Below are 27143 nucleotides of genomic sequence, written 5' to 3'. Positions count from 1 at the left end.
CTATAAACTCTTAAGAAATATAGAATAGTTTACAAATACATTTTTGTAGTTTGACTTTAGTTATCTTTTTTTTAATATCAAAATAACCTTTACATATGCACTAAGACGTTTATCCAAACATGTCCTATATCTACAATAGACATGCAAGTGTATCACATTACCCTTTAAATTACAGACAGGAACGTGCGTTTTATGTTCATTTATTTTTTTAGAGCTTGAAGATCAATGAAATGAAACAACTTGAAGATAAGAACCACTACCAGAAACTAAAATCTTATATCAAAGAATGTTCCATCTGTCATCTGAGTTAGGTAACACTCAAAACTAATGACTTCCATCAATCTAAAAAACTTACATAAATTGCAAATGTGAAGAAGCTAGCAATACTGGTATACAGCACTTCAAATTATCAACATCACATTCTTTTTTATACATAGATGAACATAAAATTAAAACTTTCACTTACGTCCGCCAACCATACCAGGTCCCATTGTCCCCGACACGTTCGATGATGTACCACTTACCCTTCCATCAGTGTTTCCAAACACATTCAAATCTTCAAATAACTTGTAAGATGGAACAAAGGGTCTTTGTCCAGAATTCCCTCTGGGATCTATTCCTGGTGAAGTGAATGAATTATTATGTTGCAAGGGCCTGCTAACCCCTTGTGCAGGAGGATAAGATGCTGTCGCATTTCCTTGAGAAGTCGAAATCGCATTTGGAGCTGATAAATGGCCTTGATAGTTGGCATATCCGGGTGTAGCAGCCCATGGCGGTGGAGGATATCTTGCAGCGTATTGAATATGTTGATTCTGAAATTGTGGTTGATGCTGAGGTTGAGACTGTATTTGCAACTGTGGTTGTGGTTGTGGTTGAGACTGTAAATGTGGATGATGTTGAGGCTGAGGAGGGTTATATTGCCGGTGTTGATTCTGCGACTGTGATTGAGGAAGTTCCGATTGGGGCTGTTGGGAATGTTGATGATGCAGCGCTTGCTCGGATTCATAACGTGCGTGCAATTGTTGAGGTGAGGGAGAGGTTGTGGGTTGGGGCTGAGATTGATACATCTGTTGTCGAGGCTGCTGTGTTTGAAACTCTGATTTAGATTGAGGTTGAGCCCAAGGAGCAACATAACTGTTGTTGTATGGCAAATTTCCAGGATACGTTTGAGGAGCATAAGAATAACCTTCGGTTTTAGATGGAGCAGGTATCTGATGCATCCCTTGGTTAGGAGCTGATGGCAGATACGATGTCGGCGGAGAAGATGGCGTCAAGGACAAAGTGATGCTTAGTAAGTCAATGATGTCCTGATCTTTTGAAGTACTAATAGGTGCCGGTGGGTCGGGAAGAGCTAATGCATTGGATGTTGAGGGCTCTGGCACATAGGAATTTTCGCTAGATCCAATTGTAGCATCTTTTGAAGTCACTGACTGTGCCTTAGAATGCCTGCAGCATTAAAGAGTTCAAAATAATTAATTGATTAAAACATTACTGACATAATTGAACAGTTTGATTAACCATAATCTGACTGGCAGCATGTTGCATATTGCAATTTACAGGAAAATCTTTGATGATGAAAAAATATTTACATGCTTACAATATAGAGCTGAGCTTGTCAAATAGGATAGAATGAAATGGCATGTAGTGTAAATTTAAAAAACAAGAAACACTTCATGCAAAGATTCCTATTTCGGATAAACGAAATCAGTAGATAATTCACTTGTCCTGTTGTCCATGCAAATCCACACATGAATAAACCCAAAATGCATTTTATTAGCAGACATACTACCTCCATTTCTTTTTAGTTGTCATTCTAAGGTTATTTAGTCGTACCAATAATTTTGTTACTTTTGATAGAATTATTTGTCTTGTTCTATAATACCTTTAACTATTTATTATCTCATTCTTCCACCTATTTCTCTCTCTAAAGTAAATAGTTAAGGTATTATTGGCAAAATAACAATTAGTGTTCACGTTGTCAAATAAATATAAACAAAATTCATCTACAATAGCAACAGTTATAAAGGAACAGAGGGAGTACTAAACTATTTGTTTTTGGATGTTAGTCATGTTACACATCCTAAATTCATATGAAAGGTGCAATGGATAAGAAAATTGGTTCCATAATAATCATGGGCACTGTAATATCAATTTAAGAAACATAACAATACCTTCGAGCTAGCTGTGCAAACTCGTCTTCTTCCTCTTCATCACTCTCACCCCTTGTTTCAGAATAAACTGTGGCAGGAGGGCTAGCTTTAGGTGTTGAAACAGACTCGGAGGGGATGGAGGTCTGTACTTCATTTTGATTGATACTGGCTTGAACTTCAGGTGACATAGTACTGGAACTTGCACCTGGAATTGGAAAAGAAGTGCCGGAAGCAATTGCATCGTGCCTTGCAAGCAAACTTTGAATACTATCGTTCAGTTCGAGGCCCCGCCCAAGAAGTTCCTCATCCCTACAACATAACCAATATGGTACAATATATATTAATATTCCACAAATCCTATGGACACAAATTTCAAAGGCAACACAATTATATTTTGATGTGTCGCCAAATGCTATAGCCAGTTTAATGGAACTAACCCAGTTGTTGTCAGCATCTGCATCAATTTCTTCTGGTTGGTGCGACAACGATCAACAAGATCAACAATTACTTCGTCTTTTACAGCCTATAGAGCATAAAAAACAAACACTTAACCATTTTACTTAGTTGCAAAGAGGATTTAGAAAGGCCAAACAACACTGTTAAACATACCCCACGGTCACTGGGATTTACAGCTTGTAGCATGTCACTCAATAGGTCCAACACATGCCGCATGGACTCCAAGCTTGACATACTGAGGATTTAAAGGGAAAAATTAGCCAAAAAAATATAATGTTGGCCACATATAGAAGTTCAGCGACACAACATATCAGCAGAAGCATAGGTGACCAGCACACAAAAAAAAGAGTTTCACCTCAAACTTTCAATCTCTGTTGCCATTGTTTCATCTAGTGTTTTTGAAGAATTGCTTGGCATCCCATATCCAGCTTGCATATGTCTTAAAGATGGATGAGTTAGAGGTGGAGTAAATATTGGAGCTGCATCTGGTGAACGCCTCGGAAAAGAAACTCCAGATCTCTGTCATTTATAAAATCCAACACAATAAGTTTATGATATGATTTAGCAGCCATTGAATTATGATTCACATGTAGTTATGGTTTATGATCATGCGGATATTAATGCAATTTCAATACCATAGTTCAACGTAATTTTGCGAAAAAAGCGATGATGGTTGGGTTTTACATGGGGATAGTTCTTCACACTGAGGTTCGGTATGCAACCTTAGGGCTTGTTCGACGTCGGGAAACATTTTTCTATGCAACCGTGTTTTTACTTTATTTCTTATTTTTCAAGTTTTGTAACGGAAACGGTACAAAACTCTGAAAACAGGAAACTGAAAATAAAAAATGTTTTCTGAAACAAAACATACCTTTATTATTCATCCAATCAAACTATTTGTCCCGAGAGAATTGCAAAATAAAAAAAGATTTGTATACAAATTATTGAGGTGCCAAATTAAGTTATAAAATACAAATTTGGAAAAACATATAATAACAAAATTTGTTTTCTAAAAATATCCAAAAGTGAAATTTCACCCGTAAAATGAAATAGTGGCTATTATTTTATAGAAAATCAACGGTAGTTAAGTGAATAACAACTTTCACAATCTGGCATCCCGCTTTGCACATGAAGCTATCAAGATTAGATAAACGATAATCAAGATATATTATTGAGTAGACAGCAATACACTTACCTTTAATTCCTCATATGCCCAATAGTACTGAGGATATTTTCCACCAGCACCTCCGAACGCCTCTTGCCACGAGTCCAGCAGTACTAAAATTTTATCCCTCACATGCATGTCTGCCTAAATTATCATTACATGCATTTATGTCAGATGAGACAACCCACAAGAATATAAAAAAATTTAAATAGCTCACACATTAGTTATCAAACATAAATAAAGTTCCACTATATCCAAAAAGCATCAATACTAACATTGTTTTGGATATACATATGAGCGTTGTCAATCACAGTTCCAAAAAATAGGGGATTGTTCAAACTCCGCTATGCTATAGTACTATAGTGCCACTATAACCTCTATTTGACGACACTTAGTACTAAATACCGTTATCACAGATCAATTGTAATTAGTTCGAATTCCGCTATGCTATAGCACTATAGCCGCTATTTGACAACGCTGATACATGTTCAGGTTAATTAATTAATCATAAGGGGGCCAACTTAACATTATAGTATTTTATTTTGACTTGGAAATACCACATCAATTTTCAGATAATTGAGTCCATGATCCCATAACCTATCTAACATGGAAGGAATTAAGGAAACTGGATTTGAAATATATACAAATATAATGATGAATGCAATGGTTGAATGTAGGATCACATGATAAATCTCCCACTAGAACGTAGACATTATAAAATATAGGCCATTAATGATATACAAGAGTAGCGCATCAAACTTGATTTGGATATAAATTAAACAAGGCATAAGATGCTGTTAAACAACAACATCAGATGCCATTATAGTAAAGTAAATTAAGTCATGATCTTTGCATTAAACTTTGATATTCACTGCTCTAAAATGAACATTTTCCAATCAAATGTGCAAATTAAAACAGAATGCATCTGAAGTTTCCAACCACCACCACCACCTTACCTTCTTTCTTACAATCTTTATCATCTCCTCCAATACGCTCCTCTCGGCAATTTGAAAGTGCACATACTCACCACAGTTCTTCACCATAGTCTCCAGAAGCTAAGCAACAGATAACCAGAAACCATAAATCATCAAGTCTCAAACAAATGAATTTCAAATTTAAGTATTGAAAGGCACAGCCACAAAGAACAACTAGAGGTAAATAAGGAAAGTACCGTGAGAGCTAGTATTTGAACTTTAGAGCTCCTATGTTGTAATCTCTTCTTCACAGCTTTTACCACATCTTTCGGTTGCCTGATAAATTAAGAATATCAAATATTCAGTTTAAAAATTAACTGTTAATATCTCAATTACTAATTCATTGAAGTAAACAAAAACGAAAGTAGAGAAAAGCAAGTTGACAGACTAGTTTCTCCTAAAATCCACTACTAGAAATTCTTGTTAAACTTTGATACCAAAAATTGTGCACGAGAAAAATTAAAAGTAATAAAAAAATAATATTAAAAGAAATTTTTGGGAAAATTATACCTGATTAATTAATTAACCCCCTTAATTAATTCTTCATAAAAAAACATGATAAAAGTAATATCCTCAACAACACCCCCAAAATAAAAATAAAAAACTAAAAATAGCAAAATTTTGCCCCAAATTTCATTATCATAACAAAAACCCATAAACATCTGCATGAAACATGAAATTCAAAAGCAAGCATAATCACAAACATGTGGTAGATGATGAAAGTCAACCCCTTAAAAAACCAAAAAAAAAGTTTTGAAATTGATGTGCTATCTATATTTCTCCTTTGCTTATAACTGAAGATTACCAATGATTAGAATTGATGGAATCACAAATTTCGATGTTCATGGTCCAATCAGGACCCATAAGAAGATCGCTAGTTGCTTTCTCAACTGCGACAGTAGCTGAAGAAGAAGAAGCAGCCATCATAATTTTTTTCCCCTCTCAGAACTTTCTTCAAACACCTAAAATTCGATTCTCAAGCAACAACCCAAAACGCAAAATCGAAAAAAGAAGAAAACTTTGAAGCGAATTTATTTATCAAAAAAAAAAACCCTCTGAAATTACGAAACCCTAGCGCAATTCATGAATGAATTGGAACAAATCAATATCAATAATCATATTCGAAAAAGTCGTCGCTTTTTTATTTTTACTTTTATTTTGAAAAAAATTGTGATTTTTTTTCTGTGAAGCTAAAAAAGAGGAATTGGTGAATTTTCTTTTCTGAACATGATTTTCTTGAGAGAAAAAAAATTCCCGGAAAATTCGTAATATTCGTTTATTTATTTGGCTGAAAGGCTTTAGCGATTATTGGTTGTTGTTTGGCCCACTCGCTTTTCTGCATGATTGAATGCACGCGCCACGTGGCGTATTAGAGTGGAAAGAAAATATGAATTTAGCTTTTCTTTTTGCTGTTTGTCTATTCGAGCAGTATTTATCGTGATGCTGTCGTGTCACAGCTTATCTTTTCTATTCTATTTTTTTTGACAGGTTTTTTCTTCTTCTTAATTTCTAATTATTGTTTTTGGGATATTTGGAAATTATCTTAACTATTTTTTAATAGGTTTAATTTGTCATCAAAAAATAATTTTACACTTTTATAAAAAAATAATTTTATACTTAATTAAACCATAATTTCTTCAAATTTATTATAGCCAAACAACCTTGCCCAATCTAAACAAAAAAGTAAAAAAAACACCTAAAAAATGCGTTTAAGTTCTTTTTCTTATATATTATATATAATAATATAATTGTATCTTTTAAAAAAAATTAAGTAAATAATTGGTAAATGTAATAAAATATTATTTCTAATGAAGAAATTAAACATTATTTTAAAAATTGTTTCAAAATAAAAATTAATTATTTTTAAATTTTTCATTTTAAGATTTAATTTTCCATAAAATTTGAAATAAATCACTAATTAACTATGAAGTCACTCAAATTTAACATAATTTTTGTTTAATAGTTATAATATAATTGCAAATTTTCTAAATTACTTATAATTAGTTTAAATTTTTATAAATATGGTCAATAAACATAATTAGTTTAGTCTCTCTGTAATATATTTTTATGTAAAAAAAAGTGAAATTACTGTGTAATTTAGATGACATAAGAAAACATTTGTATATAAAAAATTGAATTTTATTAAATTTTTAATTTTAAACCAATCGACATTTTAATTATATTTTATTTCTGAGTCATCTTAACAAGTTACACACATTACCGGTTATCTTAAAATATATTATGTAATCCCAATGCAGGATTTTGGTAAATTAAGGTTAACTTATCTTACAAACTATATTATATAGGATTTTGATAAATTAAAGTTAACTTATCCTTATAAACTATATCTGTATCTTCTTTATTATGTAAGTTGAAGAGGTATCTTTCTCTATATAAATTAATTCTTTATTATGTAAGTTGAAGAGGTGCGTTTTTCTATATAAACTAATTTTATTTTTATATCTTTTTAACGTATGATGTAGGTTTTTCTAATACTCACTTTTTGTTCAATTATATTATTGGACCTGTTTTTTTTTTTTTTACGTACTAAATTTCATATATAAGTAATTTGACAAATGTTTCACTCTTTGTTCAATTATATTATTGTATCTATTATTTTACGTACTATATTGTGACAAAACATAAATTAATTTCTTTTTTATTAAAGACTGAAATAGTTAGTATTTAAAAATTTGAAATTCAAATTTAATATTTTTTAATTTAATATATATAATTACAAAATATTTAGACTTTACACGAGTAAAATTTTATATAAGAATTCGTTAGAATAAAGAAAAGTCTCGAAGTTCAAAGAGATTTTAACATAAGTGTTTATATATTACACCCACACTAGTATTTCATATTAACAAAATTCAAACTAAGTCATTATGAGATTTAAATTGAATTCTTACTTTTTATTTATTTATTAAATAGTCTAGTGGTTAGGCTAAGAATTTTTTTTATTAAATAGTCTAGTGGCTAGGCTAAAAATCTTAAGTGCGATAAATGTAAAACTACGTATTCAAATTCAAACATTTATGTATCAATAGGAGACAATTGAATGCTTTCTAATCAAACCAATTTAATTACATCATTAATATATATTATTGTTTTAAAATACTTATTTATAAAACGATTAAACAACAATAAAATGGAATAAAATCTTGCGGCTAACTCTTTCAAAAATCATCTTGAGTATTAGGCTAAACTATGTTAACGATAAGATATCCTAAGTTTAAAATGAAAATGATTTGTTTTCTCTTAAATAATTTTAAAATAATATTTTTAAGAAGAAAAAGATGTAACAATCTATGGTAGCTTTTAGTATTATGCAAAAGTTACACCATTTTTTACTCGATTATATTTTGAATATTTAAAAGAAAATTCTGAAGAAAACTATAGAAATCTCACATTTTCATTTGTTTTGGATGTTGTTTTCTGAAAAATAATATTTAAAAGAAAGGAAGAATTAGAATGAGAAAAAGATTACTTGAATTTTTTTAAGTTTAAAGTTACTTTTATAAAGGCATGAAATTAAAAAGTTTTCACTTCTTTTTAATTATGTTTCAATAAAGAGAAAAATAGAACAAAAAGAAAAAGTATATATCATGATGAATTTTACATAATGGACTAATATTAAACTTGTTTATAATAGACCATACTATTACTAGATCAAAGGTTGAATTTTGTAATTTTATCAAATCGTATTATGTTTTTCTCACACTTGATTACATATCCTTCTCCCACAATGTATTATTTTTCAGTTTTTAGACTAACTAACTTCTCTCTATTATGTCGTTTTTTTCATCTCTTTGAACATTTTCCTTTTGTTTTGCTTATAGGGTATTGTTTTGGATTTTTGTTCCTCTTTTGTCAAGTGACAGCATAAGATTCTTTTTCCTTTTTTTCATCATTGGTTTAGGGGTGTTGTATTGTAGTATTGACCTCTTTGGAATAATATTGGCGGCCATTTTTTGCAAAGTTACGCAATTGAGGCTAAGGAGATGGAAAAAAAAAAAATTCAATGGCTTTTACTGTGTTGTGTCTATTAAGGACAAGTTTAATACTAGTCCATATTAACACTCACCTCAAGGATGTAGTTGACTCTATAAGAAAGAAAATGAAATAGCTCTAATGTCACATATTAGAATATATTTCACATCATGGCAAACATAAAATACATTAACATATTATGTCATGAATAATCAACCCTTTTAAAGTTGATTTTAATGCTATTGAGTGATTATAGAATATGATCTATGCACCTTCTTTCTCAAGCTTCAATCGGTAGACATATAATAACTTCAATCTTAGTTGATTAAAAACATATCTCACAAGACATGTTTATAGAGAAAGTGGATATGGAGTATATCTTTTTACGTAAATTACAATAGTTTACCAATTCTATCATGAATAGTTATAAGATATAAAAAAATATTCTTACGGAAAGACTTGAAATGATTTTACCTATCATAGATCTATTCAACTATAGACTACACTATTCAAGCACATTCACTAAATAGTTTTAGGATTCGTCAATAAACCATTCAACCAATATTTTATAAATTAATTAAAAACCAATATATATAAATAAAATTTATAACATTCACCCACTTGAGCAACATTGATTCATGAAATTAAAAGAAAAAGGTAACAAAATAAGATAAAACAAAGAAAATTATGAAATCAAAGACTAAATCAATGGTTGAATTATTGTGGCCATATTTATATATCAACTATAATCACAAGCAGACATGGTTAGTTGGTGAAAGACATGGTTAACAACTATATATGTAAGGCACTATTGTTGTCACAGTAATCAGAACATTGAACTTATAAATCCTTGAATTAGTAGGTTAGCCATTGGAACTCACATGTAGCAGCTGGTAGAGCTTTATACTCTACTTCTAAAAAAGATTGTGCCATTGTTTAATGCTTGTTTGCCACGATCTTCAACCAATGATTTGGAGGTGGAGGTTCTTTTAGGGGAAATTGTGGAATAAGTGCAACACCACAAGCTAATTGTCTATAATATAACTTGAGCGTTATAATCATTAATACAATTTCCAAATAAAGTTATGCAAATATATTATTATACATATTAATCATTCAAAAAAAAGAGTAAAAAAAATAGAGTACATAACACATTCATGGTTCAAAATAATTTTCTAAATTTTTTTAACTAAATTGTAGTATAAACTTCTATACTTCATTTTTCCAACTCTTGATCTAAATTTTTTTATCTGTAAAACATTTAAATAATGTGGGATGAGATTACATCTCAATGGATTTCAATAGATGAAACCAAAACAATTAACATTATAGTTTAAGGACATATTTATCATATGAGTTTCTTTTCCTTTATAGTTACTCTTGAGTTACCTCTTCTATGTATTGCTTTGAATTCCTAATTAATTTTTACAAACACAAATAGTATAAATTATGAATAAATCAAGCAATGAATACATCAAAACAACATCACAATGTCAATTCACTCAACCTAATTCATCGCAACAGGGAAATTCAAGGTTTTTAATTTCAAGCACATCAAAAAGAGCATAATTGCATGTCATCAAAAAAATTCAACTCTACTATAATCTATTCTCAATTTCAGTCATATAGCTTCACTTGCATTAACTATTTTAATCATCTATATGCAAAATCCCTAAATCTAACATAAAAAAAAAAAAAAAAATCATTTTCTTTATTTCAAACTCTTAAACCCCAAATCTCTAATTTACGATAGATATTATCTTATACATGTACGAAGAAAAATAGGAAAAGGGAAACTCACATTTTGATTTTCAAAAGAATTGAGAAAATGATATACTCTTAACTCTTTTTACCTTGACTTCTAACAAAAAGTGCACTATTCTTTTCTCCTTCTCACCATTTATTCTTCTCTCTCTCACCCTTTCTTCCTCTATTTTTATTTTTATTCTTATTTTTTTTTCTTTTGGCATAGTTAGTAATGTCCAATTTTAATTAATTAATTTTCTCTTATCTATTTTAATTATTTAATTAAAAATTTAAAATTAATTAATTAATTAATTAATTAATTAATTAATTAACTAATTAAATAATAAAAATTCAATAATTTTCATCTTAAAATTTAATTTTTTTTTTAATAAAAACTCAACAATCTTTATTTTCAATCCTAATTTTTTTTATCTTCAATTTAAATTTTTATATATAGATCCAAATCCTAAATATGACGAAATAAATTAAATTTTTATATATAGATCCAAACCTTAACTATGGAATAAAAATAAAAATGAAATTTGAAATCAACGTTAGTACCGCATGTACTCCAAACACGATTTTCCATCCAAGGTTTTCTTGAATGTAAACAATCACACTCAATGCGATAATGGTTGAGGCTCCGATCGACGTACAATACCAATTATAGTAGCTGTGCAAGATCCTACCATCATTTGAATTTTCTTTTATAGCAAATTGGTCCGCTCCAATGGAAATCAGTCATAAGGAAATGAATAAAAGTGCTACTTGGAATCAATTATCAATTTTAGAATTTGAATCTAAATATAAGAATTTTCGATTTGAACATCAAAAAATTAGAATATTCAAGATAAATTTTTTTGAGTTTTTATAATAAAAAATTATAATTAAAAATGAATATTATTGAGTTTTTATGGACAGTACTTAATCTTTATATTGCGTGAAGGACAAATATTACACACACATTAACAAGTCTATAACAAGTAAACATGTGATTAAGTTTTTCTCATTGAGTATACGAAATAGTTCCAAATGGACTACATTCACATCTTCAACTGAGGAATTTATAGAGTAAACTAATATTGTTAGATTTGTCAAGTGCTATTAATGTTTGTAAAATTATTGGAAGCCAACTTTGTTGAATTTTAGATTAGCATGTTATTATTGACCTTCATTTTCAGAATGTTGACTTCAATTTTTGCATTGTTGCGGGTCAATTCTATCTTATGAACTTGCACACTATTTCTCTATTTTAAATTTGTTTTTTAAATATTTAATTATATTTTTAGTTTTTTTAATTTATCAATTGTGCGATTTTAATTTTTTTATTTTTAAATGGACAATTAATATCTATAATTTTTTACATTTTTTATTTCTTGGTCTTTCATTGTAATTTTAAAAGTCAGTGCTGACATGTCAAATTAGAAACACGTGTTTAAATCTTATGGAACAAAGTGGACACTAGAAAACTTTTATAAAAAAATAATGAGACATTTGACAAGTGTTTCTAGCTGGAGCAAGAAAATGCATAATCCAGTGGTTAAGGGGATGGAGAATGAAAAGAGGAACAAATGATTTTTGCTTATAAAAAAATGTTGAGCTGTTTTTCTTGGCAACTCTCATACTCTAGTTTGCCTCTATTTCTTTCTAGATACTTCTCATAAACCACACCAAATTCCCTTATTGGAATCTTCTCTTATCCATCATTGACTCTCTCTTCGTTAATACTTTCATGTCTCTTATCTACATCATCGTTACTTCTCTTCGAATTCTCTTTTTTTATTTTTTTATTTAAATTATCTTTTTTAACTTATTAATATCATCATTTTTATTTTAAATGATTTTTTTACTCTATCTTTTATTGAAAATAAAAGCAATTGACGATTGTGGACAATGGAAGAAAATTTCATTATGACTAGAGCTTATTCTTAGGGATATTATTATTATTATTATTATTATTATTATTATTATTATTATGCTTAAAATATAATTTTGATTATTTATTTTTTTAAATATTACAAAAAAAAATTATATACGAAAATCAAAATAGACTTCAATTTAAATTTTTGGCTTAATTGCACTTTTGGTCCCCCTATTATAGGTGAAAATTGAAAGTAGTCCCCCCATTTTGTTTGTCCCCAATTTTAGTCCTCAAACAGAATTTGAGTCCAAATCATGATGAGTTGTCATTTTTTAATGACGTGTCAATAAAAGGGTGACGTGGCAAACGCTTATGTGGAATAAACTCATTATTATATTATTTCTGATTAAAAAATATAATTTAAATTTTAAAAACCATTATTATAATTGTGACAATATTTTTAAAATACAATTTAATTATTAAAATTAAGTTAAAAGAAAAAACACCTAAAATCATGAACCCTAAACAAATCAAAATAAAAAACATTCCCTCATGAACCCTAAAATCATTCTGAACCCTAAAATCATGAACTAGAACTAAAACCCTCTTTCATTTTCTCATTCTCTTCTTTCCCAGTCTCTCCGCCTATAATCCTAAAACCTCATCCCTTCATTTCTTCACTATGGATTCTCAAACCCTATCTCCTTCCTAATTTGAACCAAATTTCACTAACGGCGTTAATAACAGTGCCACTTCCAACTCCGAAAACAATGATGGTTTTGTTAGCGGCGAAGACGAAACTACTGAGCCCACCAAAGCCCATTCTCGTTTATCCCGATGCTAAATCCACCGTTCAACAAGAACAACCGTTCGATGAACAATCTTCGAGACCTATTGCTAAGGTAACTGCTGATGAAGAAGATGACGCGGAGGAGGAAGACGGTGATGATGACAAATATGATGTTTTTGTTGAAGCAGTCAAGGATGGAGATTTTAGCGATAGCCATGAGGTTTTTGTTGAGGCTAATGATAACGGATTTGAAGGCGGAGATTTTGAAGGTGTTGTTGAAGATGAAATCAATAAATTCTTGAAAGAAGAGGAGGATGATGGCGGAAATGTATTTAATAATTTGGATTCTGCTGCTGTGGAATCGGTTTTTCTGGCGATGATTTTGGTGTTGTTCGTGTTGTTGACAATGGTGATGGTGGTGAGGATGTTGTTGAGAAGTTTACTAGTGGTGAATATATTGTTATTGATTCCCTGAAAGTTGATACTTTAGGGTATGGTAGTGTTGTTGTCGTCGGTGATGAAGTGAAAGTTGAGGTGTCTGAAATTGCAAGGGCGGAAACAGTGGGTCAAGTTGAGAGCTTTGTTGATGAAATTGTTGAGGAGGAAGTTGAGCGCAATGTTGAGGAGGGAGATGGAGGCCATGTTGATTGTGTTGTTAAGGAGGAAGAAATCCAGAATGATTTTAGGGTTGATGAGTGAATGTTTTTGATTTTGATTTGTTTAGGGTTCATGATTTTATGTGTTTTTTCTTTTAATTTAATTTTAATAATTAAATTGTATTTTTAAAAATATTGTCACAATTATAATAATGGTTTTTAAAAATATAAATTATATTTTTTAATCAGAAATAATATAATAATGAGTTTATTCCACATAAGCGTTTGTCACGTCACCCTTTTATTCACACGTCATTAAAAAATGACAACTCATCATGATTTGGACTCAAATTCTGTTTGGAGGACTAAAACTGGGGGACAAACAAAATGGGGGGACTACTTTCAATTTTCACCTATAATAGGGGGACCAAAAGTGCAATTAAGCCTAAATTTTTTTAAAATATTATCTCCGTTTTAACCCAAATCATTTACGGACAGGGGTATAAATCAACAGATAATAATTATTTTTGTGTTTTGTTTTTCCTTATCTCTATAACTACTAGTATTATTCTTTATCTAATATTTATTTTGGTCATGTATATTTATTTTTATATAAGTGGTGTATTTTAGTCCTTGTCACAATCGCAATCAAAATTATAACAAATATCTAATTATTGGAATATCTTCAAACAATTGTCAACATGTATCATTATAATATTCTTTAAAAAAAAATATTCATTTACATCAGTTAAAAGTTTCCACTTTAAAAAATTATTCACATATATTTTGAAACATATGTAAAGTGTGTTTTCACTTCATTCTTGTTAAGATTGCACTAATTTAAAAATTGATTTTAATCTTTTATAACGATAATTTTACGATTGTTGTTTAAAAGAGTTACAATGAAAATAACTAAAATATACAATTTATATAAGGTAAATTATCAAATAAATTAAAAAAAATAAATAATTAAAATCATATTTATCTCTTATCATTATTCAATTATTTACTCTTTGTTTTAAGTCAACTTATTTCTTTCACACATAAATGTAAGTATCAACTTTGTGGTTTATGATCAAAATGGTATGTGCAGTCTCTTTGCTCGTCAGACTATAATTAACATTCATTGCGATGATTTTATATACAAAATATAAATTAATATTCAGCTTGGGCGATAAACTAGACAAATATTTCTCATTTGTCACGTTAGCATCAATTTTTCAAAATCAAAGTAAAGGACTAATAAATCAAAAAGGTTGAAAACTAGAGGAAGCAAAATTGTTCATTTGAAACTAAAAAACTAAAATCACAAAATTAATAAATTAGATGAACTAATAAGTACAGTCACACTATGAATTGAATCTATAACCTGCACACTCTTTAATTTTATTAATACAATACATGAAAATATAAAACTATATAACATTCTTCTAATCGCTAGCATCATAGTCGTTAATCTCATCAAAAATCACAATTAACACTGCTGTGTAATCAACATTAAGATAAACTGTGACCATGAAATGGTCTTTACCATTAAAAGACTCTTTACAGTGTGCATTTTGTGCATCTGCAATAACAATGCAAATATAATTAACTAAAGCAGAATATATAAAATAAAATAAGATGCTTTTAAATGAATTACCTGGGCAACAATATTGTTAGATTCACCGGCATAAACAATGCAAGATCGTTCGAACCAACTACCTTTGACTTTAAAATCACAAACATTTTCTTTTGTGTTACTAGCTAGAAAGACATCTAATTTGGTCTTAAATTGGATTAAAGAGGATCGCTTCAATGTAAATATAAGAAAGATCTTTAGCATCTGTGCCTTCACCCCTATAAGCTTCGATCATGCAGAGTCACTATTATATACCACAATGGGTCAATGAATACAATAAAATGTAGTTGAATGTTTCAATATTATTGATGCAGATATTGAATGTGTTAAAAAATCTGGTTATGAGTCAAATCTAAAACCGGATCTAAATCCATTTTAAATATTTAGATTTTATCCACCCAACTCTCAAGTTTCAATTCCAAAACCCTAAATCCCCAAAGCTCCAAAACCTCAAAACTCCAAAACCATTCTGATTTTGCCGTCACCCAAGACCACCGACCTTCCACTTTCCGGCAGTATTTTTCGGTAAACCGACCTTCCACCTTCCGGCAGTTTTTTCCGGCAAGCCGACCATCCACCTTCCGGCAGCGTTTTCCGGCAAACCGACCTTCCACTTCTGGCAGTGTTTTCCGGCAATCCGGCACCTTCCTTCTTTCTCAATAGCTTAGTTCTGGTTCGTTTCTATTCATCTTTACCAAGTTTTTCTCTTATTCATTCTTCTTTTATGTTGTTTCAATGGTTGTTTTGGTTTTTATTTTGAACATTTTAGTTTAATTTTGATTGTTTTCTTGGTGTGTTGTTTCGATAAATTACTGTTCTTCTATTATGTTGCACTGTTGCCTTGAAATCGTAATGAAAATTTGTACTAACATCATATTTGGTTAATAATTAATAAATGAGTTTAGAAATATTATGCAGTAATGAAATCATATTTGATACAAATCTGAGGGCCTTTTTCTGTTATTTGAGATTGATTTTCATGTGGTTTTTGCAGTGTAGCTTTGAAATCGTAATGAAAATTTGGAGATATTATCAATTATAGGTTTTCTTTGCTATGAAATGCATCTTAAGAGAAGTCTTTTTTAGCTTACTGAATTGTTCTACAAAACTGAGGGCTATTTGGTTACTGCATAATATTTAATTACTCCATAATATCAAGTTCATATGATGTTAGCACAAATTTTGTATCTGAAATAATTAATAATGTTTCTTATTGAGCTTTCATTTTGTGAAAATAATCAATTTTTAAACTATGAATAATTGATTTTTTAAAAATAAATGTTAAAAATAACCGAATTTTAACCGGTTTTAAGAAAAATCGGTTTTAAAATTGTATTTATCGAAAACCATAACCAGAAACCAGGTATTTCATAGAGTCTATGAAATACATAATAACAAAGCTGGTTCTAGAGTCTATGAAATAATTTCCATTTGAAAATCACACGTGGGAACATAATTTTGATGGAGCACAAGATCTGGCATTTAATTTTTGCTTCTTTTAGCTTTTATATTATGATATTTGTGATTTTTAGCACAAATAAGGGGCCATAATCTTCTCAGAATCCTTTTGGGGTTTACTCTTTATTAAGACATATGTAGGCATAGAGAGAGGACGAGTTGTCAAATTGTTGGGATTTGTTTTGCATTATTGCTAAAGAATCCCAACATTTTTCACTAATCACTAAACATATTTGAGGTGCCAAGGAAAAGGGGTGGAATCTTTGGGGGAAAAAAGACCAAAGGGAGATGGAATCTCATAGAAACATGGTGGAGCCTTAAAAAATTAGGAAGGTAACCACCAGACATTGTTATTGAGAGTCAAGCATATAAAAATTAAATACCATTTCATATTGATTGCAGGTTTGGAAAAGAAAGACTGCATAATATCTGGCTGATTATGGTGTTCCATATACAATTATAAGGTACATTGGTTTCTGTCACACTTAGACATATATAGGAAGTTAGAGGATTACATCTATTTCTTATTTACTACATACTTTTCTAGCATTGGAAACTAGAAGAATAAACCCTATTCTGTTTGGCTATCAGTTTTAGTTTTGAAGTTCCTTAAAACAAAAAACGAAATATAAGTTTTTTAGTAGTTTTTATTTCATAAAATAAAATTTTTATTTAGTGCATACCGTATGACTTATGATGTGAATGAATAAGTTGAAATTGATTTAGAAATTCTATGTACAATTATTTTTCTAAGTAGTATGAAGCTTAGTTATGAAATTATTTATGATTAATTGCATGCTTGGAAGAACATTTTGATAATTAACACATATGATTGTTTTAGTTTAAGAGCCAAGACTATTTATGCATATCATTAAAATCATGTACTGAGTATGAGGAAATAGCTGCATTAATTACATAAATGAAGTTGAAATGAAACCTTTACTAGTTGAATTGAATGATGTCGTTCGTTCCTACTTGAGGCTATTAACTTTATGCAATACATATTTCTCGTGTATATATAAATAATAAATACCAGAATCTTGTATCATGTGACTGATTTGTGTTTAGATGCATTTATTCAAACTGATCATCGACGAGACCGTTTAGTGCAAAAATCTCGGAATTTTTTTTGAAAAAAACATCGGAAAAGGATCTGAAATATTTTTTTTTTCAAAAAATTATTGATTTTAAAAAAGAAGGGCCTATGGGCCCTCTAAGCCCATGGAATTTTGTGGGCTTTTTTGCATTGGAGGTTTTCTTTTAATGGGCCATTTTATTATAAGGTTTTTTTGCCCCCTTCAATATGTGGGATGGGGCCAATATATAGAGGGCTTGAAAAGTTGAGAGCTCTAACTACCTGTGGACAAACGCCATCATCCTTTGCGACTCCGTTATCTCGCGACTGTTGTCTATCGCGCCTCTCATCTGCTCTGCCTTTGCGACTGTGAGACTGCTATTTTGTCTCTCTTCTCCTCGATTCCTCCATTGTTAGCATGTTAATGGGTATTTTGAAATGTGTTATTGTTGATTTCTTGAAAGTTGAAAGATGTTGAATTATTGTTTGAATACATAGGTATAGAAATTGTGTCATTTGCATTTACATTAGAAAAGTAAAGATGAAGAATAGAAAAATTGATTATCTTTTCAACAGGAAAGATTGACGGCCCTCCCAAGCTTTCTAGTCAAGCTCTACCACTGTTCACAAAACTCCCCAATCAAGACTGCAAAAAAGTGAGAAAGTTATCCAAATTGTCACATCATTTACAGAAAACTGGAACGACTAAGTAGAAAATGGTTTTATTTCAGTGACAAGACAAAATGAACTAGTTAAGGATGTTTTAATTTATCAATATTCACACACTTCTCCGTTCCTCAACAAATCCAAAAATGGTGAGAAACCCTTTATCTAAAACTGCAAACAAATACCTACGAAAATTCAGAAAATGGCCACACTCGCCTTACAAGACAACATGGCACCACACCTTTGGTGAACAACAAGCTATGCACATTCTCAAACAAGCAACATTTCAAATGAGTTCAACCCAACAACAACCTCAAACACAAATCAACAACAACCCTTTTCTTCTTTCCACTCTTATTGACTCATTCAAAGCTTATAACACTGACCCAACTCCGAAAGCTTACTATTTTCTCGTCAAAACCATAACCAACACTTCCCAGTTACATGAAATTCCTCATATTCTCAACCACCTTGAACACATTGAGAAATTTGAAACACCCGAGTTCATCTTTTGTTACCTTATTAGGTTCTATGGTCTTGCTGATAGGGTTCAAGATGCTGTTGATTTGTTCTTCAGAATTCCTAGGTTTAGGTGCACACCAACGGTTTATTCTTTGAACTTGTTGCTCTCATTGCTTTGTAGGAAGAGAGAGTTTCTCAAGATGGTTCCAAATATTTTGTTGAAGAGTCAGCATATGAAAATCCGTCTTGAGGAATCGACTTTTCGGGTTTTGGTTAAGGCTTTGTGTAGAATTAAGAGGGTTGATTATGCTATTAAGATAATGAATTGTATGATTGAAGATGGTTACAGTTTGGATGATAAGATATGTTCTTTGATAATATCGTCGTTGTGCGAACAAGAGGATTTGACTAGTGTTGAGGCTTTGGTTGTTTGGGGAAATATGAGGAAACTAGGGTTTTGTCCAGGTGTAATGGATTGTACCAATATGATTAGGTTTTTGGTGAAGGAAGGGAAGGGTAAGGATGCTTTGGAAATTCTGAATCAGTTGAAAGAAGATGGAATTAAACCTGATATTGTTTGTTACACTATTGTTATGAGTGGATTTGTTAAAGAAGATGATTATGTGAAGTTAGATGAACTATTTGATGAAATACTTGTATTGGGACTCGTTCCTGATGTTTATACTTACAATGTGTATATAAATGGTTTGTGTAAGCAGAATAATGTTGACGAGGCACTTAAGATTGTTGTTTCAATGGAAAAATTAGGATGCAAACCAAATGTAGTTACTTACAATACTTTATTGGGTGCATTGTGTATGAAAGGGGATTTAGGTAAAGCAAAGACGGTATTTAAGGAAATAGGGTTGAAGGGTGTTGAACTAAACTTGCATACATATAGGATCATGCTTGATGGTTTGGTTGGTAAAGGTGAGATTGGTGAAGCATGTGTTTTGTTGGAGGAAATGTCGGACAAATGTTTTTATCCTAGATCTTCAACATTTGATAGTATCATACTTCATTTGTGCCAAAAGGGTTTGATTGGTGATGCAACTGTATTGATGAATAAAATTGTTGCTAAAAGTTTTGTTCCTGGAGCTAAGGTTTGGGAAGCAATGCTTCTTAACTCAGGTTCTGAGCTTACCTATTCCGAAACCACATTTGTTGGATTGTTCAGCCCACAATAAAAACAGTTTATGAAATGTCTATAAGTTATTTTCAGCTTATATTTTCATAAACTTTATGATAGCTTATGAAAACAGTTTATAGTACTATAAAAGTTCAATTAAGTTATGTAAGTGGCAATGTGTTAGACTTGATTTGGAAGTGTTGGCTCTCATTCGTTATAGTTAACAAAGTAGTTCCACTGATTTGCTTGCTGACGTGTCTTAATGCAGTGGGATTCTTTGTTGCTTTGTTTCTTTTTCTGAAATTTAGGAATCTCTATATTACTCTTCCTTCAAATTGTTTATTTATTTTATATTTTATTTAATCTCTTTTAAAGTTGAGATTTGACCCCTTCTGACTATTATTCATGTATGCAAAAATATCTTGGTGGTTGCTTGTTGATGTGCTACATAGAATATTTTAATCGATAATAAATAAATCACTGGTCCCAGATAACTTGTTCATTAGGACTTCATTTAAAATGCATGATGAAAACTTTTATATTTGCATAATTGTTGTGATTTGTGAGTACTACAAGTTACTGAATTGACAGTACAATTGTCCAGATTCTTGTAGCTGTTCTTTGAGGTAAAATTTATCTATACTTTTATGTACAGGTTCTGTAGTGTCACTTGCAGATAGATAATATATAACATCTATGACCATTATACAGTGGTACAGTGCTTATCCTTAATTATAATTACAATCCCTAAAGTCAGAATAAAAACTAGTTTTCTATGCTTTTGTTAATTTCATGAAAGGGCATAGCTTATTATTGATTGACTGGTAAACCTTACATGCTTTGTTGTCAACTCAAAAGCATTTTTTTGGGGCCATTTGTTGAGGAAGGATCTGTTGTTGTGGTAGAATTTGGACACAAATCCATCCAAGTGCATTATTTCATTGCAAACTTGAAATTGTAATGGAATAGAATTTGAATATTTTCAATTTTGGAATGTATTTTTAATGTATGCTGTGATTGGTGCCTTCACTGGTGGTGGCAAATAATTCATATGACATCTTGTTTTCCTTTGTTTTGGAGCATTGAAACTTGAAACCACTAAGTGCACGTTGGATTGGCCTCTGAGTTTGGCAGAATTACAGTGTATCTCTGATTTTTGCTAAAGCTACACTTTGCAGCTTGAACAACTTCAACAAAATTATAGTGTCATTGTGATTTCGTCAAACACACCGTGATTCCAAGCATTTACTAAATAGTTTGCCAAAAACAGTTGTGGATTTGTTAAAGGCAGCTATATACTTGTATAAAGATTTTCAAATTAGGCTAATGGATGGTTAAACCTTACTGATTTGTTTCAAATGAGTTATTCTGATTTGTTAAACATTTCTGTCATGACAGCTTAGTATAAACTTTTATGCTAATGCTAAAAAGGATGGTTGAGATTGACATTGTTGAATTTAAATTATTTCATTTATTGCAAGTCAAAAGGCTCCAAGTGTTATGTTATATGATGATTTGACTTTTGAGTTTGTTAGCCACCCTATTGATATGACCTTTTGTTTTCTAATTTATTTACTGAAATAAACACTTGTGAGATTGTTTATGAGAGCTAAAAACTGTTTATGAAATGTCTATAAGTTGTTTCCAGCTTATATTTTCATAAAATTTATGATAGTTTATGAAAACAGTTTATAGGATAAACGCGTATACTATAAATGTTCAATTAAGTTATGTAAGTTGCAATGTGTTAGACTTAATTTGGAAGTGTATTAGCTCTCATTCTTTTTAGTAACAAAGTAGAAACTTGGCTCTCATTCTTCATAATGTATATTTGAGTATATTTATGTGGCTTACTTTTAAAACCCAGGATTATCCACACCTATACACAATAATATAATTTAGAAATTAAAAACGAAATGTGGAGTACAAGTAATGCCATTAAGATAATCATTTTACATTGGATGGAAATTTAAGTGTTAAGTAGCATAACTTAGTGCTGCACACACTCAACTATAAGGTTATTTGCATATTTATAGAAAAAGTAATTGTTGTACTGATAAAGTTTCTAAATTTTCAAGTAAAATTTTTATTTGGTGGAATTTACCACCAAATTTTATTTTAGATAACTTTTACCACCATATCACACTTCTCTAGAAACACATTCTAATTGTTGAAATTGTGGGATTTTAGAGAAAAGGAGGAGAGAAAATAATAAGGGTTTGAATATTATTGATAATAGTTTAATGTTGACTTGATTACAAAAGACTCAATACTAATCTCTATTTATAAAGAAACATAGACTCAATCCTAAATAAGGAATAAATCATAATAATAATGAGAGATATTCTAAGATATCTCTATCATTATAAATTGATCATATGGAATAATTCAACATACTCTAATATAATATAATAGATATTATAAGATATTTTTTAATATTCTAACACTCCCCCCTCAAGCTAAATCTTACTAAGTTTTAGCTTGTTACAAGAAAATAATGTTTTGCTCTGCAAAATAATAAAAATGATGGAAAATCAACTCAGGGATGCAGGTGAAGTCGGAGAGAATTGCTATAAATATAGTCTAGCCAGATAGCCGGAATGATCATCAGCATGAGAGAAATTCATGGCAAGCAATTGAATAAAGCAAAGTTCGTCCTTCTAAAAAACTGCATTTGGAAGCTTCAAACCAATAATATCAGAGACTCAAAATATTTAAACTTGAATTTGCTTCAAGGAGAGAGAGAGAGAGAGACATGCTTCAGGGAGAGAAATGCAAGGTCAATACATCTAGGACAAAGATAGGGCCAGTGTATCTGGGACAAATTGCCAAACTATATGCATGTGGCTCGAAAGAAAAAACATAAAACAGATCTGGAACCAGGAAGGAAAACTCAATCTAGACGACTGAAACATTATGCCAGAAGGCAGACATACGCGTCTGAGCTCGAGGCTGTTGGTGGCGGCGCGTGAGATGAACACAGTGGATCTTGGAGGCACATGAGCGTGCGTGGAGCAACTTTTGACCTAAGTTGTGTAGATTGGGAGATTCCGCACACAATGAAAGTGGTTGTGTCAGAAAACTTTTCCAGCAGCGATGGCAGGCAGCAGTAACAGACAGGGCAACAGCGACGATAGGCAGCAGACGGCGGCAGCGGCAACTCTACTTGCATGAGAGATTAGCAGCGCGTGTGACGGCTTTTGGCGACGCGCTTTCAGGCATGAACTGATCTGAAGATGACTGCTATTCATAGGAAAATTTACCGAAAATAGTGGCAGCGGCGACAGTAGCGAATTGAATGAAAAACGAGTGAAACGTGTCAAAATGTTGGAAAAGAGAAACTATGATTATATTCCCTAACTGTTGGGAACTCGGCAGCGGAACAACGGCAAAATTGTTCAAGGAGGATCGAAATAGGCTCGGATACCATGTTGAAATTGTGGGATTTTAGAGAAAAGGAGGAGAGAAAATAATAAGGGTTTGAATATTATTGATAATAGTTTAATGTTGACTTGATTACAAAAGACTCAATACTAATCTCTATTTATAAAGAAATATAGACTCAATCCTAAATAAGGAATAAATCATAATAATAATGAGAGATATTCTAAGATATCTCTATGATTATAAATTAATCCTATGGAATAATTCAAGATACTCTAATATAATATAATAGATATTATAAGATATTTTTTAATATTCTAACAGTAATTAAATTGTAAACATTTTGTACAAAACAACTGTTATTTACCACAATAATTCACTTGCAATGTAGTTTCTGCTTTTCAATCTGTCAAGTGTGGATTAGATTTGAAGATATCTCAGATCTACCATCTGCAGTTACCTTAAATATTGACTAGTTGTTAATTTATGGACCACATAAGAATAGTCTCCAACCTCTATATGTTATGAAAGTGAATTTATTGCAAGCTGTTGGGTTTTGGGCTCCCTTCCTATGTGGAGAAAGGCCCAATATGTGCAAGTCCATGTGTCTCACTTATCCAAGTGGAGAGAGGTCAGATTAGTGGGTGTGAAAGAGCTGAATTCAGAGAGAGAGGCAAAGAGAAAAGTGAGAGAGGAAGAGCAAACCCTATTTTCGCATAAAACAGAGCAGCTGCACTAAATTCGCGATTTCTCCTTCGTTCACCGTCGGATCGGGCTGAAATTTGGACAGCAGGTTCGTGACTCGTGGTACTTCATTCTGACCGTTTGGATCGTCGATCAGAGGTCTGAGGTGGGAGAAATTGGACTCGGACAGCAGCAGTTTTTCTGGTTTTTTTGCTGAACCTTTTTTCTCAATTTCATGTTTGTGTTTCTCATTGTGTTGGCTGATCGTTGTGCTAGTTACCTTGCTGTTTTTGGCTGGTTACTGAGCACGAATTTGTGCCATATTAGAAACTCTTTGTACCCATATTTTGATCATAGTGGAGCTTTATTACTGGCTTGGTCCCGTGGTTGTTTACTTCTCACATTGAGAAGGTTTTTCCACGTTAAAAAATTATTGTGTCATTTGTGATGGTGATTTTAGTTGCTGTGATTATTTGTTGATTGCTCCTCACAGATTCTTGCAAGTTTGGGAAATTGATTATCCGCTGCATATTGCTCTGTTAGAGTTGTTATTATATTTGTTGTTGAATTTCCCATCAGAGTGGCATCAGAGCTCTTTGGTTAAGGGGCTGTTTGACTTGTTTGAATGATGGAGGCAAATACAAATAGAATGATTTGTTTGAATGGCACTAATTATCACTTATGGAAGGGAAAAATGAAGGATCTGTTATTTGTGAAGAATTTGCATCTTCCTGTGTTTGCTACTGAGAAGCCAGAATCCAAGACTGATGAGGATTGGAGCTTTGAACATCAGCAGGTCTGTGGTTTTATTCGGCAATATGTAGAAGACAATGTTTATAATCACATTGCTAATGAGGAACATGCAAGATCCTTGTGGAAGAAGATTGAATCTTTGTATGCTTCTAAATCAGGGAATAATAAGTTGTATTTGTTGAACTCCTTGATGAATTTGAGGTACAAGGAGGGGACTTCTATTTCAGATCATTTAAATGATTTTCAAGGGCTCCTAGATCAATTGTCAGGTATGGGTATCAAATTTGATGATGAAGTGTTGGGACTATGGCTACTGAATACTCTACCAGATTCTTGGGAAACTTTTCGGGTTTCAATTACAAACTCAGCTTCTGATGGTGTTGTCTCTTTGCAAAGTGTAAAGGGAAGTGTTCTTAATGAGGAGATGAGAAGGAAGGCACAAGGTACTTCATCTCATTCCGAGGTACTTGTCACTGAGAACAGGGGCCGAAGTCAAAGAAAGGAACCGAAAGGGAATAGACAGAATAACAGAAGTGCGAGTAGAGAGAACAACAGAAGTAAGTCCAAGTCCAGACACAAGAATGTGGAGTGCAATTATTGTCACAAAATGGGGCACATACAGAGGAACTGTTTCATATGGAAAAGGGAGAGCAAAAACAATAACAGTAAGCAGAGAGATAAGAATCATGATGATGATGACCGTGTTACTACTGCTACTTGTGATGATCTGATTATTCTCCGTGACTATGACTCAGTCAATCTTGTATCAGATGAGAGCATGTGGATTATTGATAGTGGTGCTACACTGCATGTTACACCAAGGAAGGAGTTCTTCACATCTTACACTTCTGGTGACTTTGGAGTGTTGAAGATGGGTAATGATGGTGTGTCCAAGGTAGTTGGTATTGGTGATGTTTGTTTGCAGACCAACATGGGAGTGCAGTTGTTGCTTAGAGGAGTCAAACATGCTCCAGATGTTCGCTTTAATTTGATCTCTGTGCAGATGCTTGATGATGGTGGTTATGATAATCACTTTGGTTCAGGAAAATGGAAACTCACCAGAGGTAACTTAGTTGTGGCCAGAGGGGAGAAAATTAATAAACTGTATTGGACTAAAGCATTGGTTGCTAAAGACAGTGTGAATGCCATGGATATGGAGGCTTCTTTGTGGCACCGCAGGCTTAGTCATATCAGTGAAAAGGGGCTGAATTGTTTAGCTAAAAAGGATGTACTTCCGGGATTAAAGAGTGCAGAGTTGGAGAAATGTTCTCATTGCATGGCTGGTAAGCAGACTAGAGTATCCTTCAAGAAACATCCTTCCTCAAGGAAGTCAGAGTTGCTTGAATTGGTGCATTCTGATGTTTGTGGCCCGTTGAAGGTAAAGTCAATTAGTGGTGCACTTTACTTTGTTACTTTTATTGATGATTGTTCCAGAAAGCTTTGGGTCTATGCTTTGAAGACAAAAGACCAAGTTCTGGAGAAATTCAAAGAGTTCCATGTTATGGTGGAGAGACAGTCAGGCAAGAAGTTGAAATGCATTCGTACTGACAATGGTGGTGAGTATTGTGGACCATTTGATGTTTATTGCAAGCAGCACGGTATCAGACATGAAAAGACTCCTCCTAAAACCCCTCAGCTGAATGGTTTAGCAGAGAGAATGAACAGGACATTGATTGAAAGAGTTAGGTGTATGCTTTCTGAAGCAAAGTTGCCTAAGCATTTCTGGGGTGAAGCATTGTACATGGCAGTGCATGTTATTAATCTGAGTCCTGCAGGTGCTTTGAATGCTGAGGTGCCAGACAAGATTTGGTTTGGCAAGAATGTCAGGTATGATCATTTGCGTGTCTTCGGTTGCAAAGCATATGTGCATGTTCCAAAGGATGAGAGATCCAAGTTGGATGGGAAGACAAGACAGTGCATCTTTATCGGTTATGGTCAGGATGAATTTGGCTACAAGCTGTTTGATCCAGTTGAGAAGAAAGCTGTTAGAAGCCGTGATGTGAAGTTCATGGAAGACCAAACCATTGAAGACATTGATAAGATGGAGAAGACTACACCTGAGATTGATAATGGTTTGTCTGATGTTGATCCAGTTCGGATGCCTACACATGATCTGGATACTGCTGAAAATAATGTTCAGAATGATGAGCAACATGGTGATGTTGGTGATCAGCAGCTTG

General features: G+C 31.9%; 2 protein-coding genes across 2 annotated transcripts; one reads left to right on the top strand and one right to left on the bottom strand.

The window, feature by feature from the left end:
• Positions 1 to 257: 257 nt before the first annotated feature.
• On the bottom strand, positions 258 to 5998 carry LOC101514540 (TOM1-like protein 6). Its single transcript, XM_004492470.4, has 9 exons — positions 5551 to 5998; positions 4943 to 5021; positions 4728 to 4826; positions 3802 to 3915; positions 2962 to 3125; positions 2760 to 2841; positions 2588 to 2673; positions 2172 to 2459; positions 258 to 1446 (listed from the first exon to the last, which is right to left on the bottom strand). Exons 1-9 carry the CDS (start codon positions 5670 to 5672, stop codon positions 459 to 461), a joined length of 2022 nt encoding a protein of 673 aa, XP_004492527.1. The 5' UTR covers positions 5673 to 5998; the 3' UTR covers positions 258 to 458.
• Positions 5999 to 15431: 9433 nt separating this feature from the next.
• LOC101493606 (pentatricopeptide repeat-containing protein At2g38420, mitochondrial) lies at positions 15432 to 20392 on the top strand. The gene is made up of 3 exons (XM_012713629.3): positions 15432 to 16025; positions 17213 to 17274; positions 18462 to 20392. Exon 3 carries the CDS (start codon positions 18698 to 18700, stop codon positions 20198 to 20200), a length of 1503 nt encoding a protein of 500 aa, XP_012569083.1. The 5' UTR covers positions 15432 to 16025; positions 17213 to 17274; positions 18462 to 18697; the 3' UTR covers positions 20201 to 20392.
• The last annotated feature ends 6751 nt before the right edge of the window (positions 20393 to 27143 follow it).

The sequence above is a fragment of the Cicer arietinum genome, chromosome 3 (assembly GCF_000331145.2).
Source record: "Cicer arietinum cultivar CDC Frontier isolate Library 1 chromosome 3, Cicar.CDCFrontier_v2.0, whole genome shotgun sequence".
NCBI lineage: Eukaryota > Viridiplantae > Streptophyta > Magnoliopsida > Fabales > Fabaceae > Cicer > Cicer arietinum.
This window is presented reverse-complemented; position numbering and strand designations above follow the sequence as displayed.

Excerpts from the sequence above, each read along its gene's own strand:
- LOC101493606 (XM_012713629.3), top strand. The coding sequence starts at position 18,698 with ATGGTGAGAAACCCTTTATCTAAAACTGCAAACAAATACCTACGAAAA.
- LOC101514540 (XM_004492470.4), bottom strand. The coding sequence starts at position 5,672 with ATGATGGCTGCTTCTTCTTCTTCAGCTACTGTCGCAGTTGAGAAAGCA. Across the intron at positions 3,126-3,801 it reads GGGCATATGAGGAATTAAAG|AGATCTGGAGTTTCTTTTCC; the intron begins GTAAGTGTATTG and ends TATAAATGACAG. Across the intron at positions 1,447-2,171 it reads TTTGCACAGCTAGCTCGAAG|GCATTCTAAGGCACAGTCAG; the intron begins GTATTGTTATGT and ends TTAATGCTGCAG.